Source organism: Uranotaenia lowii, chromosome 3 (genome assembly GCF_029784155.1).
Source record: "Uranotaenia lowii strain MFRU-FL chromosome 3, ASM2978415v1, whole genome shotgun sequence".
Taxonomy (NCBI): domain Eukaryota; kingdom Metazoa; phylum Arthropoda; class Insecta; order Diptera; family Culicidae; genus Uranotaenia; species Uranotaenia lowii.
The window spans coordinates 101,401,549-101,418,524 of NC_073693.1; the positions used below are offsets into that span (position 1 = coordinate 101,401,549).

Below are 16,976 nucleotides of genomic sequence, written 5' to 3' on the forward strand. Positions count from 1 at the left end.
CTTATGAAAAATCATAAGACCATCTTATGAAAATCGTGAGAACGCTACTGACATCATTTCATAAGACCGTCTTATGAAAGCCAAAAAGCGTCTTATGAATTTCAATGTTTTTTCTTATGTCGAAATTTCATAAGATTTTCTAATGAACCTCATACGATGTATTTCCTCAGTGTATATAGATTAAGCAGATTTTCCTCCTTCGGCACAAAAACATCATATTTGACTTTTTTTCACTCCACCACCGTTTTTGCGTGAAAGTTCTTTTCCAGATCCAACTAAATCAGAGAAGAAACTTTGTGGGACCTTTTGACGATCTTTGCAGAGAAAAGGGTCGCATTTGGAGGCTGATTTCTTTTATTGTATTTTTGGAGTAATTTGCAGTTTATACAGATAATTAGCCTTCTCAATAACTAGACATGATTTTTTTTTTCAATTTTTCCTTCTTGTTTACCTCCGAGAAATGCAGGCGAGACTTGCCAACGAAAATTTTCTGGTTGGAATCCTAACAGATGACCACTATTGCTGTCCATTGTTTTTCAGATTTTCCAAAATATCTTCCCACAAGCAGTACAAATATTTTTCGCACGATCTGACCCCGTGTTATGTTTATTTTACAAGTGGGAAGCTTTTGTACCATGTAGAAATGAAGTCAGGCCTATTTTTAAGTCAGCTAGACGAAATTTTTTTTTTTAACAATTTCTCTATTCATATTTTTGGATTGAGCTTGAAAAAACTCTCACGTTCTCTCACTTCATGGAATCAAGTATCTTCACTTTTAACTAAATTTAAGCTCGCTATTGGGTCCTCTAGGACTTCTTGAACGATTTACCTTGTGAACTTTGATTGAATACTTGATTTCAAGCAGTTTTGGGGTTTCCTACTAAGATTTTTCTGGATTTTTCTTATTCCTGCCCTTAAAAATTGTGTCAATGAACTACAGTGTTGGATGCTATCTCAAATACCACTTGACAGATTGTTACCAAAATTTGTACACGTATTCATTACGTTACTAGGTAGCTTCACAGGAAAATTCATAAATCCATGCATTCAAAAGTTATTCACGAAACAAAGTGTTGAATTTTTTCGAATATACTCCTTAAAAAGCCATCAGCTCATATAAAACAAGGTGTTATAGAAAACCCTGCATTTTTGCTTCTCTTAACCTTCCAAAGCAGTTCACTAAATATCCTTCTCGGGGAAATTTGAGTTGTGGTTTAATTTCGTACTCCTGGCTGTAAATGTAAACCGATTTTGATGATATTATATTCATTGTGTAGGTAATTTATTCTAATTACTCAACATTTCAAAATAAAGTCGATATGTATTACCGGTTATCATATACTTCAGAAAGTATATATAAGGTTCAGAAAGTAGAAAGTCCGAAAAATCAGTTTTATTTAAAAAAAAAATAACTTCTGACAGTTTTTCTGTATTTAGGTGTTTCACTGATGTTTGAAATTGTCAAGAATTCATCTATCCGTAATGTATAGATACATATGTATGTTGGGGTTTAATGAAAGGTGTTGGGGCCAATTCCGAAAAGGCTCACTGGTTCAAATTCACCGCGGAGCTCCCAGACGTTTGAAAGTTCGAACATTTAATTAACAACACTAAATCGGAGATACGTTCACGGAACATTTATTAAAAAAAAGCCAAACGCTTAACGAATGAAAAGACAATAGATCTCTAAGTGGACTGTATGTGATACGAGCGACACGGATGCTTTATTCGCTCTAACTTGTCTCGCTTCTAACTGACCAGCAGTAGCTTATGATAGCCTTTCGTCTCCGACCGGCTATCTTTTATTCCTTTGCCTACACCTGTTTAACATACACTACTCCACACATGCACTACTGGAGATGCGTGTGGCATGGATATAGTAATAGATGTTTTTTGTCGGTTGCATTGATTATTGCTTGGCTTGCGAAGTTGCAGTTTGGCGCGAACAACAGCTTTACTGCCCCTACTCGCATAACAGTCCCATATGAATTTTCGTCATTTTTTCATCTAACCTGACAGTTCGTCATTTTGAACGTAGGGCTTCAATATAAAACAATAAAAAAAGAGATTTTGTTCTAGAAATTTCGAAAAAAATATCAACTTATGGCTGTCCCATGTGGAATATACCCGCATAACAGTCCCATATGTGAAATACACGGATATGGTTACTTTTCAATGCTTCTTTCGGCGAAATAGTCTTTGATTTATTGCTTTGAATCATTTAAAAAAGATTTAACTCACTTGATGTCGAGTTATGCACCCTAGTTTTCGAAGCCAGATCAGTAAGAAGGAAGGAATGTCTTCCTAAGCGAAAAACTATCAGATGCTATCAAAAATCGTAGAAAGATTCAACTTACAATCCGGAATTAACGATATTTTTCCAAAATTATGTTTCTTTTAATGAAAATTGAATTTAAAGGATCAAAAATGATCAAATTTAAGTCTTAGAAAGAAGCTTGGTGAGAAAAACATATTCTGTATGGGACTGTTATGCGAGTAGATCTAAAAAAGGTTTGAAATATGCTCGCATAACAGTCCCATAACGAAAAAAATGGTGCTCCCGACCTTACCAATGACCCAATTTCGAAAATTTCAGGTTTTACGATTTATTATGACAACCTAGAACACATTCCATCAAATGTTTTTCATTTATGCTGAAAGTTGTGGTCACAATTTCAAAATATATGCCAAAACAGAAGAAGCTGATTTTCTCGCTTGTATGTTTTTGCATATGGGACTGTTATGAAAGTAGGGGCAGTTTACCGCTATCTCAGATCTTCCGGTGGAAAAAAATCTAGCTTTTAAAAACGACATTCAACTTTGGCTTTGCTTAGCTGTATTTCATTTTCCAATGAACCGATTTTCTAAATTCAAATTTTAACTTTTTGTCATTAATTTGAACATTATTTTCACAGAACATACTTGGTCTGTCAAAATTCACAGTTTTTCAGTATATTGGAATGATGATAAAGATGTTTGAAATGTGCGCTTCGGATCATATTGACCCGAACAGCTTTGGAGGATTAAGCAAAATACCTTAAAATCCCATTCACGATTGAGACTCAAGCAACCCCTCCCTATCGTCAGATCTTGCTAAAATTTTGCATATGCCCTTCTGGAAAGCTAATGATCAATTTTAGCTTGGAGCGAGTGAGATTTATCATGTTTAATTCTTCATATACTATGATTATTACACTGCGGCACAGAGAACCAGAGTTCGGGCTAGAGCTCCAAACGGGTGTTAGAATTAATCGTGAATTCAAATGATTCAACGCCATTTTGTTCAACTTAGCTAAGAGTTACTAGATGTCGTTATCGGTGATCATATCTTTTCCAATTTTTCTACACGCTCAGAAAAAAGCACTCTCTTCAAACGTCAAAAACATTAAAAACCCAATTTATTTTCAGGTACCCAATCACGAGTATGAAAATTGATTGATTATTCGGTTTAGCCTGTGAAAGAATGTAAATCTGTTTTAGTCGACTTCAAAATCACAACATTAAGACAAAATTTATAAAAAATACATTTAAATTTAAGTTTATTCCGGTGATGAATAAAAATTGACAGATTTTTTTAAAGATCACTAGTATCCAAAAAAATGTATCATTGGTAAAAAAATGGTGGTTAAATTTTGATATCAAGTTGGTTTACATTCCATAAATGATCTTATTCATTAAAAAAGATTATCATGTACGAAGATATTTTATAATCTCAAGAACCACTGAACGTAGTGAGTTCATATGACGTTTGAGTTTTTGGGTTGTGTCCGATTCCCTTAAATTCTCACAAAGTTTCCGGATAATTTTAATGCAATTAATTTGGTCTGATGAAGAACCCAAATTTGATATATGGAGTAGGCTGGCCCAAATTTGTATGGGATGATTTTACCAACATTTTTTTCAATGCGGCACCCCCTAGATTGGTGCGTTCAGGTGAAAAAATGACTTTTTGAAAGTTTCAGGTCATTTGGCAGAAGCACGAGCTGGCGCAAAGGACTTGAAAATTGTATGGAGATAATGATAAACAAGTTTGTAGAAGATTTTTACGCGATACGAGTTGACTGTGATGAGTTATTTGCAATTGAATGTGTGATTTTTTTTCGCATTTCATCGATATATCGTGAACGTTGTATAAGTGGATTATTAGTACTAGCATGCTCGCATCGTCACACAATGAGAATAACAGATAGAAAGTTTGTGTTCTCGGCAAAGTTGTAGCTTATTTTATAACTAATATCTTTTCAAAAAGTTGTAAGAAAGGCTACTAACTTTCTATCTGTTATTCTTCTTGTGTAATAATGCGATCAAGTTAGTGATTAGCCCATACACCGTTCACGATGTATCAAAAAAATGCGAAGAATCACACAATCAATTGCATATCACTCATCACAGTCAACTCGTATCGCGTAAAAATCTTCTACAAACCTATTTGTTATTGTTTGAACTACAACTCCTGAAATTCTGATCTTTCTAGCAAACTGGAAACATATTTTAGAATACAAAGAGTGATAGTATGTCGATGTTTCATACATTTTGCCGAAAATCTCCATACAAATTTCAAGCCCTTTGCGCCAACTCGTGCTTCTGCCAAATGACCTGAAACCTTCAGATAGACATTTTTGTCACCTAAAGGTGCCGCATGGATTATAAGGATGTTTTTAGTTATGGGCCAGTCTAATATGGAGCTTATAATATATTTCCGGAAGTACTAAAGCCCTGTCGAGGAAGCAGGAATGACCAACAGCTCAGGTTTTAGCATTTCGCAATAACCCAACGGAGGTGCCGGAAGGGTGGTAATATTTTCAATCAATTAGTTTTTGCTTCATTATGACTGAGATTGGTTAAAAAATTTCCTCCTAATTGAAAAATTGAGCTCATCTATCCATCCATCTCTTTGCGTAATACAAACTTCATTTTTTTATATTATAATTCATTTTTAACCATACTCATAGTTAAATTGTTGTCTTACTTTTCTCTTCCAACAATTAAATAATGGTTGCTTCTTTACCTTAACAAAGCCATAATTAAAGTGGCTTAATGCAAAACAAGTAAGAACTAAACAAGACAACATCACCAAAAAAAAAAAAAAAAATGATTTCGTTTTAAAGGCCTATTAATGAAGTTGTCAACTTTATTTTGCTGCTTTTCCTACACATCAGAAAGAAGAAAACTAGATGAACTCTGTTTTGGAGCTATTTGTGAATTTTAGGGTCTTTATTTTCGGAGTGTTCTCAACTGTTGACAAACAAAGCGGAGCTGTTTTTAAGCCCATACCAATGGTTTTGAAATGGCCGGCAATTTGAATCCATACACACTAGACTGCCCCAAATTTCTATGGGAAATTCAAAACCTGTGAAATGTTATGCGCTGCAGGCTAAAATTGATCCTAGGCCTAGTACAAGATCTCATGCCAAATTTGGGCCAGATCGGATCACGGGAAGGGGTCGCTCAACGAGCCTGAAGTTTGTATGGGATTTTGAAACATTTTGTTCGGGAGAAACATGGAAAACCAGTTTTTCATCAATAACTTTGGTTTCCGTCGACCGATTTCTTTCGAAAACGGTTTTTCTTAAAGCCTAAACTATGAAAAATATTTCATCCGAAAACTGCATATCGATAAGAGTTGAGATAAAAAAGTTATAAGGCTTCAAAAATGAGCTAACTTTTTTAAGGATGGTATTCATCACTGTTAATGAAGCGTCAATATGTTAGACCGCCCCGATCTAAAAACAAATTTGATAAAGTTTTTCTTATGGATGAACTGCCTCCATAGTAAAGCATGGATCACTACAAATCTGGACGCATTAAAACGGGTCTATCTCAGAGCTATATAAACGAAATAAAAATGTTTTGTACTTGAAATGTAGGGTTTTTATTGCACTTTAAAGGAAAAATAATAAAAAAAATATTCCGATGTTGTTTTGATGAATTTTCGAACTTTTGGTTGAGTATCACTCATTATAGTTTTAACACCCTATTCGCTGACCTCGGCGGCCATTTTGTTCCACATTTTGTTCTTCATCTCTGTTGCTTCCCGAGTCGTCCTACCATTCTTCTTCATCTTCTGCTTGACAATTGCCCAAAATTTTTCGATAGAGCGGAATTGAGGGCAGTTGGGTGGGTTGATGTTCTTCTCGACAAAATCCACCCGTTGGCCCAATACCACTGTAGTACCTCTTTGTTGTAGTGGCAGCTTGCCAAATCTGGCAAAAACTTAACTAGTCCTTTGTGAGATCTAATGTACGAAAAAAATAAGTTTTTAGGCATTTCTCCTTGTAAATTTCGGAGTCCATGGTCTTGTTTTTCACAAAAACCGGAATTTTTCGTCCGCAGCTGCAAATACCTTGCCAGATCAAACACTTTCTTGCAAACTTATCAGCAAAAACGAATTTGAAGTTGCCGGGGACATCACCATGACCAGTGCAGTGCACCACTGCAGTGGCTTTACATAATTTTTGGCCAGAAAGCTGCCCAAAATCCATCTTCACGTACGTTTCGTCATCCATGAGGATGCATCCGTCGAACTTCGTTGGAATCTTCTTGTATAACTTGCGGGCACGTCCTTTGGCTACTAAATTCTGCTTCAATGTCCGGTTTGGTAGCTTACTTGTCCGATAGGATCGTATTCCTTCGCGTAGACGAATTCTGCTGACGGTGCACCGGTCGGCGTTGAATTTCTTGGCAATGTCATAGTCCGACTACCCTGTGTTTTCCTTGATCGTTCTCAACACCTTCAAATGCAGTTTCCGATCCTTAATTCCACTATGACGCTTGGTATGAACCTGCCGATCTATAGTACGCATCTCACGGAAACGTTTGAGAATGCTACACACGGTTGATTTGACAATTTTTAACGATTTCGTGATTTTTGAACCCGACCACGTCGGGTTTTTGACGTGGGTGTTCAAAATTTATTTTCATCTCGCGGCTTCCATCACGTGTAACTTTTTTGAAACAAAACGAATCGTAATGAAATTTTCAGCACTGGTAGAAGAAACATTCCTCTACAAAGTGCTGCCAAAACATTCCAGATCCGACAACTAGGAGCACTATGGTAAAATAAATAGTGCGTCCAGATTTGTAGTGATCCATGCTTTATGGCAACCTTAACTTTTGTTTTATTCCATAAAATCATAATATACGTAGATTATTATAAAACTTCAATTTTGTCGTACGGAAGTTATTACTTTCTACAGAAATTTTGTTCAAAACATAATTAGGCGCATTTAGCCCGCACGGTTTAAGGTTCGGCATTTTAGACAACAGTTATTGACAGTTCTCGAAAACGGAAGGAAATTTTAACATGAAATTTACTTAACTGCATAGAAAACAGATGCCTACCCACGTGTATAAAGTTTTTATACACATATTCGATGTAATATTTGATTAAATCAGTGTTCTGTTTAATAGGCGCATATACCCCGCTTCTCCCCTAAGTCATTTTTTGGTGCGGTCTAATAGCCATATGGCATCCCCAACTATGTATTATGCAAAAGAACTAAAGTGATATTTTCAATTTGTCAAAATTTTAGCTTTGACGTATGCTTAACACCAATTTCTACCACATTCAACTCAATTTTACGAAAATATTGCAAGTGGAACTGAGTTATAGCTAAAACATAAATATGCGCATTTAACCCGACCGGTTTCGGAAATCCACTATTTTGAGTATTTTTATTATTAAATTATTTTCACGAAACTGGAACAGATTTTAACAGGAAAATAGCTTTAACGTATATGCAAAAGATGTCCGCTCATGTGCATAATGTTTTCAGATTGCTATATGTTGGAATATGGGAGAAAATGAGTATTCTCCTTAGTATGCGCATTTAGCCCGTCTCGCTCCCCTACTTTTTTATTTTTCCAAAATTTTGTATTGAGAGCATATCTGAAAAATTGTTCTACTGAGATTTTTTTTCAATTTCATTTTCGAATTAAGTGTCCGATTTCAAATTAAAAATATAAGAGCGGTCAATGAAGTTCAAGATTTGTTTTAGGTTTTGTAAACTAGTGTTATATAAGTGTTAAATAACATATGTTTCAAAATTCACGCATCAAATCGAACTAAATTGGAAATATCTACATACATTGTATACTTTTTCCAGAAGAATTAAGTAGGCTCATCCAAACTTATCATCCAAATGCAACATATAACCAAATTGTTTTAAAATAAACGCATTTCGAACACTTCGAATACTTCGTTATTGACCGATGCTCTCTGCATAAAGCCGTCATCACTTACCCCAGAAACGGCCCGGATCTAAAGTTTAAGCACGTTTAAGTGTTGTTGGTTACACATCAAATCGACATGGTAGGTTGAAAATATTAAGTAAACAAAACGTCAATGTAAGATTGTCAAAATTATGTCTTTTTTACAGCTATTAGATAGATTACAAGTAAATTTAACATTCTGCATTGAAAATTTGATGCAACTAGGCACAGTTTAGTTTAAATAGCTATCGTCCCCACTCACTCCGGTGTACCTTACATTAAAACTGGTCAAGATGAGCACCCAAACTTCAGATTGGATACTTTGTTTTTGCGGTTCACAAAAAAGCTCTACCTCCAGCTGTTTTCCTTCCCAAAAGATTTGTTCAAATATCCCCAGGAGAATGCAATAAATTGATATCAGGTTTTTTTCTCGTTCTCTCACACCTCGAAACCCAATCCTGTCAGCCTTAAGTGAATAACAAATCAATTCAACTCGATTCCGTTCTAGCACTTCTCCAATGCTTTTAGCCTGCTTTCAACGGTAAGATACTCACCATTATTGCACCGATTCCTATTGTGGCAAATTTAGCACTTTCCTCCGTTAGACCTGAGCTCATGAAGAGCGACGTTGAGTAGTAGAATACCTGAAAGTAGAGGAAGCAGAAGAAGAGCAACATCAGCCTCGTAGATTAGGTACCAACCCGAAAAACCAGGAGAACCAGGAAATGACCCCCATATTAGTGATTTGTGGTGACAGATTGTGAAATGAAACTGAAAATTTAATAGCCTCTCCCTTCGACATAGGACACAAAAACATCCGTCGAACCTAACTAAACCATAGATCATGCTTCCTGATACGTCCTAATAATCCTAAGCGCTCGTTGAGGGAAAGCTGGGGGTGGGCAGACTTTTGGATCATTCTAGACTTGGGACTTTTAGGATGGGTAAGTGGGTGGGTCGAGGATGTGGTTTTCGGAATGTCAAATCGACTGAACATCCTGTTATCAGCCCAGCTGCCAAGGATGGATGGATCCGGATCCGGATCCAGATTGGAGTTTGGAATGGGGAAGGCAGAAGAGAGTTTTGGAAGGTCTGCCTGTTGTGGTCGAGCTGCTTTTTATCTGTGGCCAAGGCGATTGTCATTACTTGTGGTCAATCAAGTTTGCAAGATTAATATGGATTTATTTATCACACCGGACTGGAATTATGATATCAATTTATTAAACTGCTGAGCCGGGATTGATTGGTTTCGAAAGAGCACGTTCAGTTCGAAAGTGTCTGAGACAGGATTGTAATTCAATAATTTTCCGAATGAATTGCTTATTGAATACTCGTTGTTTAATTAAATTATCGTTTCGGATCAATTTTCTTTTCATCTTTCTTTTTCTAATCATGATTTTGTTATGCCCGATAAATGAGGGTTTAATTTCTTCCAAATATTTTGGAATTCGAATTTACGAATTGAAAAAAAAAATTAAAACTCGAAACTAAGAATTTTTTTTGCCAATGTTACTGTATTACAATATAAAATTTATTATTTTAAAATTTCGTTTCGATCCTCGAATATGAAAACGAAAAATCTTGAAATAGAAGCATTGAGACCAAATTCTAATGACAAAATTCAAAATAGTAAAAGTATTGAGTTTTTACTCTCAATAACTCTTGGAGCTGCTTTTTAGCAAATACTTCCCTCTCGTTAGATTGAAAAATAGAATTCGAGACATCATGAATCCATGTCAATCATGATTGGCCGCGAGTTATGACAATCACTTGACCGCAACAATCACCACACAAAACTTCCTGTCAATCATAGGAATCATCAGCAGGATACGTGCTGTGTTGAATGATTTGAATAATGTAAAAGCAATTCCCTCTTTCATTTTTAAATAAGAAATTTCTTAAAATCATCATAGGTTCTTATGAGATTTAATTAAAAATGCAATTTTAAATGGTTTTCAATATATCTGGAAATAATTTCAAAAGATCTTCAATTTTTAATGACATGTTTAGCTCCCATTCAGTTTTTAAGTTTGTTCGTTCTCTCGTAGCTCTTATTTTTGAAATTTGAATAAGATTTTTCCAACATTTCATGTATCTTGTATACCAATGGTAATAAAGTTATTAAAATAAACTTAAACACTTAAACAAATAAAATCTTTCAGAAATGATACATTATACAAAAACAAATTTTTGATATTTTGGAGCTATATGTTGTGTCCTTTCAATGAGTGTTCAGGCCTCCATTGATATTTTGGTTTCTTTCTAAATTTGTGTGTTTACCGAATAAAATATTTGAGGCCCTCATAGATAAAGGGGTAGAAGTATAAAAATGGTCGATTTTGAGTTAAAAGTGCCAAACGATTCTTCATATTTCAAACCAAATTTGATGATTTTTTCAGATTTTTGGATTTACGAACACTTTTACGTTTTAAAGAAAAACGTATATTTTTCAAAAAAATCTATGGTAATAATCCAAACACAACAATTTAAAAGTGTGTTTTCTCGAAATAAGCTTTTATGAACTTAAACTCCTTTGGCTCCAAGGGCCTCTTTTCATTTCATTCATAATCAGTTGGAAAGTTATTTGAATTCGCAAGTACAAGTGTTCAAGTCAAGTTTTCATTTATATTTATCTACTTTCTAGAGTAAAACTGTTCATTTTTTATAAATAAAGTTTTATATTTCAAAGATTTCAACTAAAAGCCTCATCATAAAATACAGAAATTTGTTTTTTAATGACTCTGTGACTTTTCATGGTTTAAGTTGATTTTCAACTTTTTTGTTATTAATAATTTGATTGTTTCTGGTTAGTTAGCTTTTTGTTTCTCATTTCTTGATTTATCACAATCATTAAAATTCAAGTTAATGTTTAAAAATTATTTCAAACCTTTATTTATTAAATTTTGGGCTTTCAATGTTGTTTTGGTCACGTGTTTTTTTTTATTCTATTGATCAAAAAAATCAATTTAATTCCTTTTTTTCTTTTCAAATTTCGGATTTTCAATTTCATCAGTTTAGTTTCCATCCATTCATTTCAAATTGTAAATTTTCAATTTTCTTTTCAAAAAACACATACAAAAATAACAATTTTAAAGTTTCTCAAATCAGATATACCCAACCAAAAAAGGAATAAATTAGTCAAAAGATCAGAGTTTGTATTGAAAATTTTGATTTTTTTTTCCAAATTCCTAGATCTCTAAAATTAAGCCCTTCATTACCATAAAATTACCATATTATTTTCCAATATCCCATTACTTTTTTTTTAAAAAAATTTACTAAGTTTTGTATTAAGAAATTTTCAAATTTCCAAAGTATAAGTATTCAAATGCTCCAACGTTTAAGCTTCTAATTTTTCAAAGTTATGAATTTGCAAAAGTTTATGTTTATGTTTTCCTTAAATTTAACTGGTTTCCAGTTTGCTAAATTTTTCAATTCTGCTGTTGAAAGGTTTCCAATAAGAAAATTATTAATTTTACATTTTCATCTCTCATTAGTCATTTCAATAACTATCCTTCTTGTTTATTCATAAATTCTCAAATCTTTCTTTTTTTTTATTCTTTACATTCCCAATTTTGTTATTTTTCTTTTTTTTTATCTTTTTTTTCGTATTTTGAAACTTTCAATGTACCATTTTTTCAATTGACATTCATACAATTTCATAATTTTGTGATCATCTTGTTTTTGCAAACGTTAATTATTCACTTTTTTATTTTATCACTCTTTATTTAGCACAGGGGTGAGCAACCTTTTGAACCAACGGGCCACTTTAAATTTGAAATGTAGTCGGCGGGCCGCACTTAAATTTTGTTTTTAAATGAGGAGAGCTTGACGTCATTTTTTATAACTACAAATTTTGACGAAAACAAATCTCAAATAGGAAAGATAAAACAAATTCACTTGTTTATAAACAGAAATTCGACACGACTTTTTAGATACCCGATATTGAAAAGGTCCATCACTTAATATTTGTCATTTTTTTAATTTTATCATTTTTTTAGTAATTGAACTACTTGGAGAACATTCGTTCATACAATTGTCTTGTTAATTCGATGGTTCGATGACGAAAAATCACTTTTATTTAAAAAAAAATCTTCTGAAGCTTACCACAGTAATAAATAAAAATGCGAAAAACAAATATTTTTTATCTATCACCGTCTTCTTACAATGGACGTTGATTCGTTATTTGACTTTCTGTGATTTTTTCTTCAATAAAAACTTGTCCTCTAAGCCTAGATTTTTTATTCTATAAACGGGAAAACCCCCGTATTGGACCATTGCATTGAGATGATGAGCAAGGTTGTTGAAATTACAGAAAAATGTTCAATTTCATATATTTTTAAACAACTACCTTCAAAATGAAATTCTTGACTCTAGAATTTTTTTTCGAAATTTTAATAATTTTTACTCTTATGTAGGTAAATATCATAAGAATAGGATTTTTAAAGCTATACATACTATGACTTTGGTAATGTGGAATTAATTTGTTATAAATGTTTGTTATAAATTTTTCTATCGAAAATTCTAAAAAAAAACATCACAGAAAATCGCCAAAGAATCGCTGAATTTCAGGAGTCTATTGATTTTATAAGGAACTTTTTTTTCGGCAACTTCGATGCCAGCTGATTCATGTTGATAAAAAAAAAATCGATCAACTTATAAAACTTTCGTAATTTTCGTCAATATACAGAAATTAACAAATATTTCACAAGGTTAAATTTTGCCAGTATTTGAATGCTAACAGAACAATCTTTTTTGTCAAATTGAACAGAATAACTTTTAAAATAAAAATCTGCTGAGGGTTTTACTCCATTTCCCCGAAAACGTTTGCCCAGAATTAAAAATCTCCAGAATTTCAGAAAACCACTTTTCCAGAATTTTTTTTTCCTCATTATGGACCATTTCTCAGAAATTTTTTCACCAGATTGAATGATTTCCCAGAAAGTTTTTCACTAGAAGAACCATTTCCCAGAAAATCAAATATATTATTCCAAACTAGAAATAAAAAAAAAATCCACAAAAAATGGGTTCGTACAATAATATTATTAGGTCTGCGTTTACTTCGGACGTCCGGACTTCAGACTTCCGAAAAAGACTTCTGACAAAGAAAAGTGAAGTACTAGATAGTCAGAAGTCTGTGTTTTATTGCCAGTTTACCAGCGACGTTCCTAAAAATTTCATTAAAATTCACAATATGGTATTAAAGTTTGAACGCGCAGCGTGAGAAATCGGCTACTGAAATGATTTTTGAAAGGCACACTAGTAAGCATAAAATCAAAGTACCCAAATCGTTACAAAATACAATACTGGTTCAAAAATAAAATAACTTGGGAATTTTCAAAAAATTGTAAGACAAAATGAAATAAGATTAAACTAGAGAGTAAAACAAAACTACAGGAAAAAAAAGGTTTTGTGGCATTCTAGAAAATGTTCCATTCTGGTGAAAAAATCTGGGATATGGTCCGTCCTGGGGAAAAATTTCTGGTAAATGGTGCATTCTGTAAAAAAAAAACATGGCGAATGGTTCATTCTGGGTAAATGTTGTCGAGCTTTTGTGATACAATCCTGCTGAGCGAATCTTTTATCATACAACTTTATTTTTGCTTGAAACGAAAATAATGACTTCACTAACGGACTCGAAATTCCTTTGATCATGAGTAGCATCCGATTTTTGGCTGCTCTTCCGACTCACTTTAGTGGATTTGGCTTTTCAAAGTGGTAGGAGTCATTTGGATAAATGTATCCTGAATAAAAAAAAACTACAATATTACGTTATGCCAAGAAATAATATTGCATTTATGCCTTGAACGGAACATAATAAATGATTAAAATGCCAGAAAAATGTTATCAATCTGAATGATTTTGAGGCAAATGCAGATAAGTGCATATTTGATCAAGTCATATAAATTTTCTTAAGAATTCATTGTAGAAAAAAGTTAAGTTAAATTTGAAAAAAGCTTCGCGGGCCGCACAAAAGGGTCTCGCGGGCCACATGCGGCCCGCGGGCCGCGGGTTGCTCATCCCTGATTTAGCATTTATTTATTTTCTGTTTAATAATTTTCGTATTCTTTTATTTTATATTTATCTTTAATTAACGATTTCGCATTATGTGTATCATTATTTCAACATTTTATTTTATTTTTCCATTATATCATTTTATTTTTATTTTTATCTTTTCACATGTTTCAAAGTTTCATGTTATCCTATTTTCAATTTCTCTTTTTTTCCAATTCTTTTACAATTTCCAAATTTAAAATTTATTTTATTTTCAAAAATTCGAATTTTTTAATTTTTAAGCATTTTTGTTCCCAAATTTACAACATGCCAATTTTCCGATTTTGCAAATTTCAAATATCTCATTTTTTTTCCAATTTTTCAGTTTTTCAATTTTTCATTTTTTTTAATTCTCCGATTTTGCATATTTCGAATTTCCCAGTGTTTCCATTTTTCAATTTTACAAGTTTTCAATTCCCAATTTAACAATTTTTCAATTTATCAGTTTAATAGTTTTCTAGTTTTACAACAACGAGTGCCCAATTTTTGATTTTTCTTATATTTGAATTTTTCAATTTTGTTATATTCAGATTCCCTATTTTCTTATCAACCAATATTCCAATATTTCAATTTTTGGTTGCAATCACTTTTAAATTTTTCAATTTTCCTTTTTTTTTATTTTCCAATTTTTTAATTTTAAAATTTTCCAATTTTCTTATTTTTGCATTTCCCATATTCCCAATTTTTTCAACTTTTAGATTTTTTATGTTCAAAGTTTTCACCTTCTTTATTTTTAAGTTTTTAATTTTCAAATTATCCAATTATTCAATTTTCGATTTATTGTATTTTCTTTTTTTATTTTACAACTTTTTAATTTTTCGACTCCATGATTTTTCAGTTATTATGTTTTCCAATTGGGCAGTTTTCATTTTTCCAACTGTCCAAATATCCAATTTTCCAATTTTCAAATATTTTTAATTTTGCAATTAACCTGTTTTCCAATTTTCCAATTTTTTAGTTTTAAAATTTTAACTTTTTCATTATTTCATTTTTTTTATTTTAAATTTTTCATTAGCATTCTCCATTTTTTAAGTATTCTTTTTGTGCGATTTTCCAATTTTCAATTATCTCCATTTTCTGATTTTCTTATTTTTTAATTTCCAATTTCCAATGTTTTGAATTTTTCATGTTACAAATGCTTTTTTTTAAATTTATGAAATTTTAAATTTTTTTAATTTTCCAAATTTCCGTTTTTTTTTTATTTGAAAATTTTCCAATTTTTTAACTATCAATCATTTAATTTTTCCTTTTATAAATTTCCCATAGAGTATGTTTTCATATTTCCTCACTTTCTTATGCTCTCTTTTTCCAATTTTCCGAGTTTAAAATTTTCTAATTTTCCATTATTTTTTTTTTGTAAATTCTTCAAATTAGAAATTTTCCTATTAAATATTGTTTCGACTTCAAGTTTCCAGAATCTTTTCATTTTTCAATTTCATTCCAATTTTTGTACTTCTGTAGTTTGTATTTTCCAATGTTAAACGAAATGATTTTTTATTTAATTATTTCAAATTTTTTTTTTCTTGTTTGTCATTCTCATTTTTCATTATATTATTCAATATTCCAAGTCTCCAATTGTTCTATTGCCTTTTTCCTTATTATCTCAATTAATGATGTAACTTTTTTATTTGTTCAATTTTTGATTTTTTATTGGTCTTGTTTCCATTTCATGTTTCCATTTCATGTTTTTTTTCTGCTTCAATTTACATATTATAGAATAGATTCTTATGGAAATCGTAACAAATAAAGTTGAATTTGTATTGGAACCACCTTTCATAAAAAGTTAGATCCTTGAAACTATTATACAAACCATCTCTGACCCAAAAAACCCTCGGATACCAAATTTCACTTCATTTCGACCGACCATTTATACGTGATGTTGTTACAAAGAAAACGCCTCCATTTATATATAAATTTTAATTTTCCTGTTTTAATATATTTTTCGATGATTCCATTTTTCTCTTTTCACAATTTTCCACTTTTCGAGTTTACCATTTTGGCAATATATTTTCCATTTAACTCTTTTCCCTTTTTTTGAATGTTTCGACTTTGAAATTTCCAATTAATGAAATTTTTAATTTTTTTTATTAAAATTTTGTGTACGGTTCAGTCATCCTTACTACACATTTTGAATTTTCCTATTTTTCTTTTGCCCAACTTTCAATTTTAAGATTTCTTTAATTTATTTGATTTCCTATTATTTAAATTTAATTTTTTCGAATTTTGTAACTTTACCACATAACTTTTAACGCAATGAAAATATTCATGTGTGTTGTTTCTTATTTTTCATTTTATATATCCAGTTTTTAATTTTAAATTTTGATTTTGAATCTACAATTTCCGCTACAGTTTTGAGCATCTTGTTTTGGAATTCTAGTTCCTTATTCTATTTACAAATTCATCATCCCAGTTTCTAGTTTCTTGTTCCCAGTTTCTTGTATCCAGTTTCTAGTTTCCAGTTTGCAGTTTCAGGTTTCCAGTATCTTATTTGGGGTTTTCAGTCCGATTTCTTATTTTCAGGTTCCTGTTTCCAATTTCTGGTTTCAAATTTCCCTTTTTTTTAGATTTCACTTTCCAGTTTCCAGCTTTCGGGCTGTCAATTTCCATTTTTTTGTGCCTGATTTTCAATTTTCACTGTCGAGATTCTAGTTTCCAGATTCCAGTTTTCAGTCTCCAGTTTCCAGTTTCCATTTTTCAGATTCTAGTTTCTAGTT

At 32.0% G+C, this 16,976-nt stretch overlaps 1 protein-coding gene across 16 annotated transcripts in view; it reads right to left on the reverse strand.

The window, feature by feature from the left end:
- The window catches only part of LOC129757026 (glucose transporter type 1), an 875,183-nt gene that overhangs the window by 190,906 nt on the left and 667,301 nt on the right, over positions 1–16,976 (reverse strand). For all 16 annotated transcript variants that reach the window (XR_008739590.1, XR_008739591.1, XM_055754123.1 and 13 more), the window contains one exon: positions 8,766–8,855. Coding sequence is in view for 14 of the 16 variants with exons in the window: in XM_055754123.1 (XP_055610098.1) it covers positions 8,766–8,855 (90 nt within the window). In the remaining 2 variants the exon portion in view is untranslated. The remainder of the gene's footprint in view (positions 1–8,765; positions 8,856–16,976) is intronic.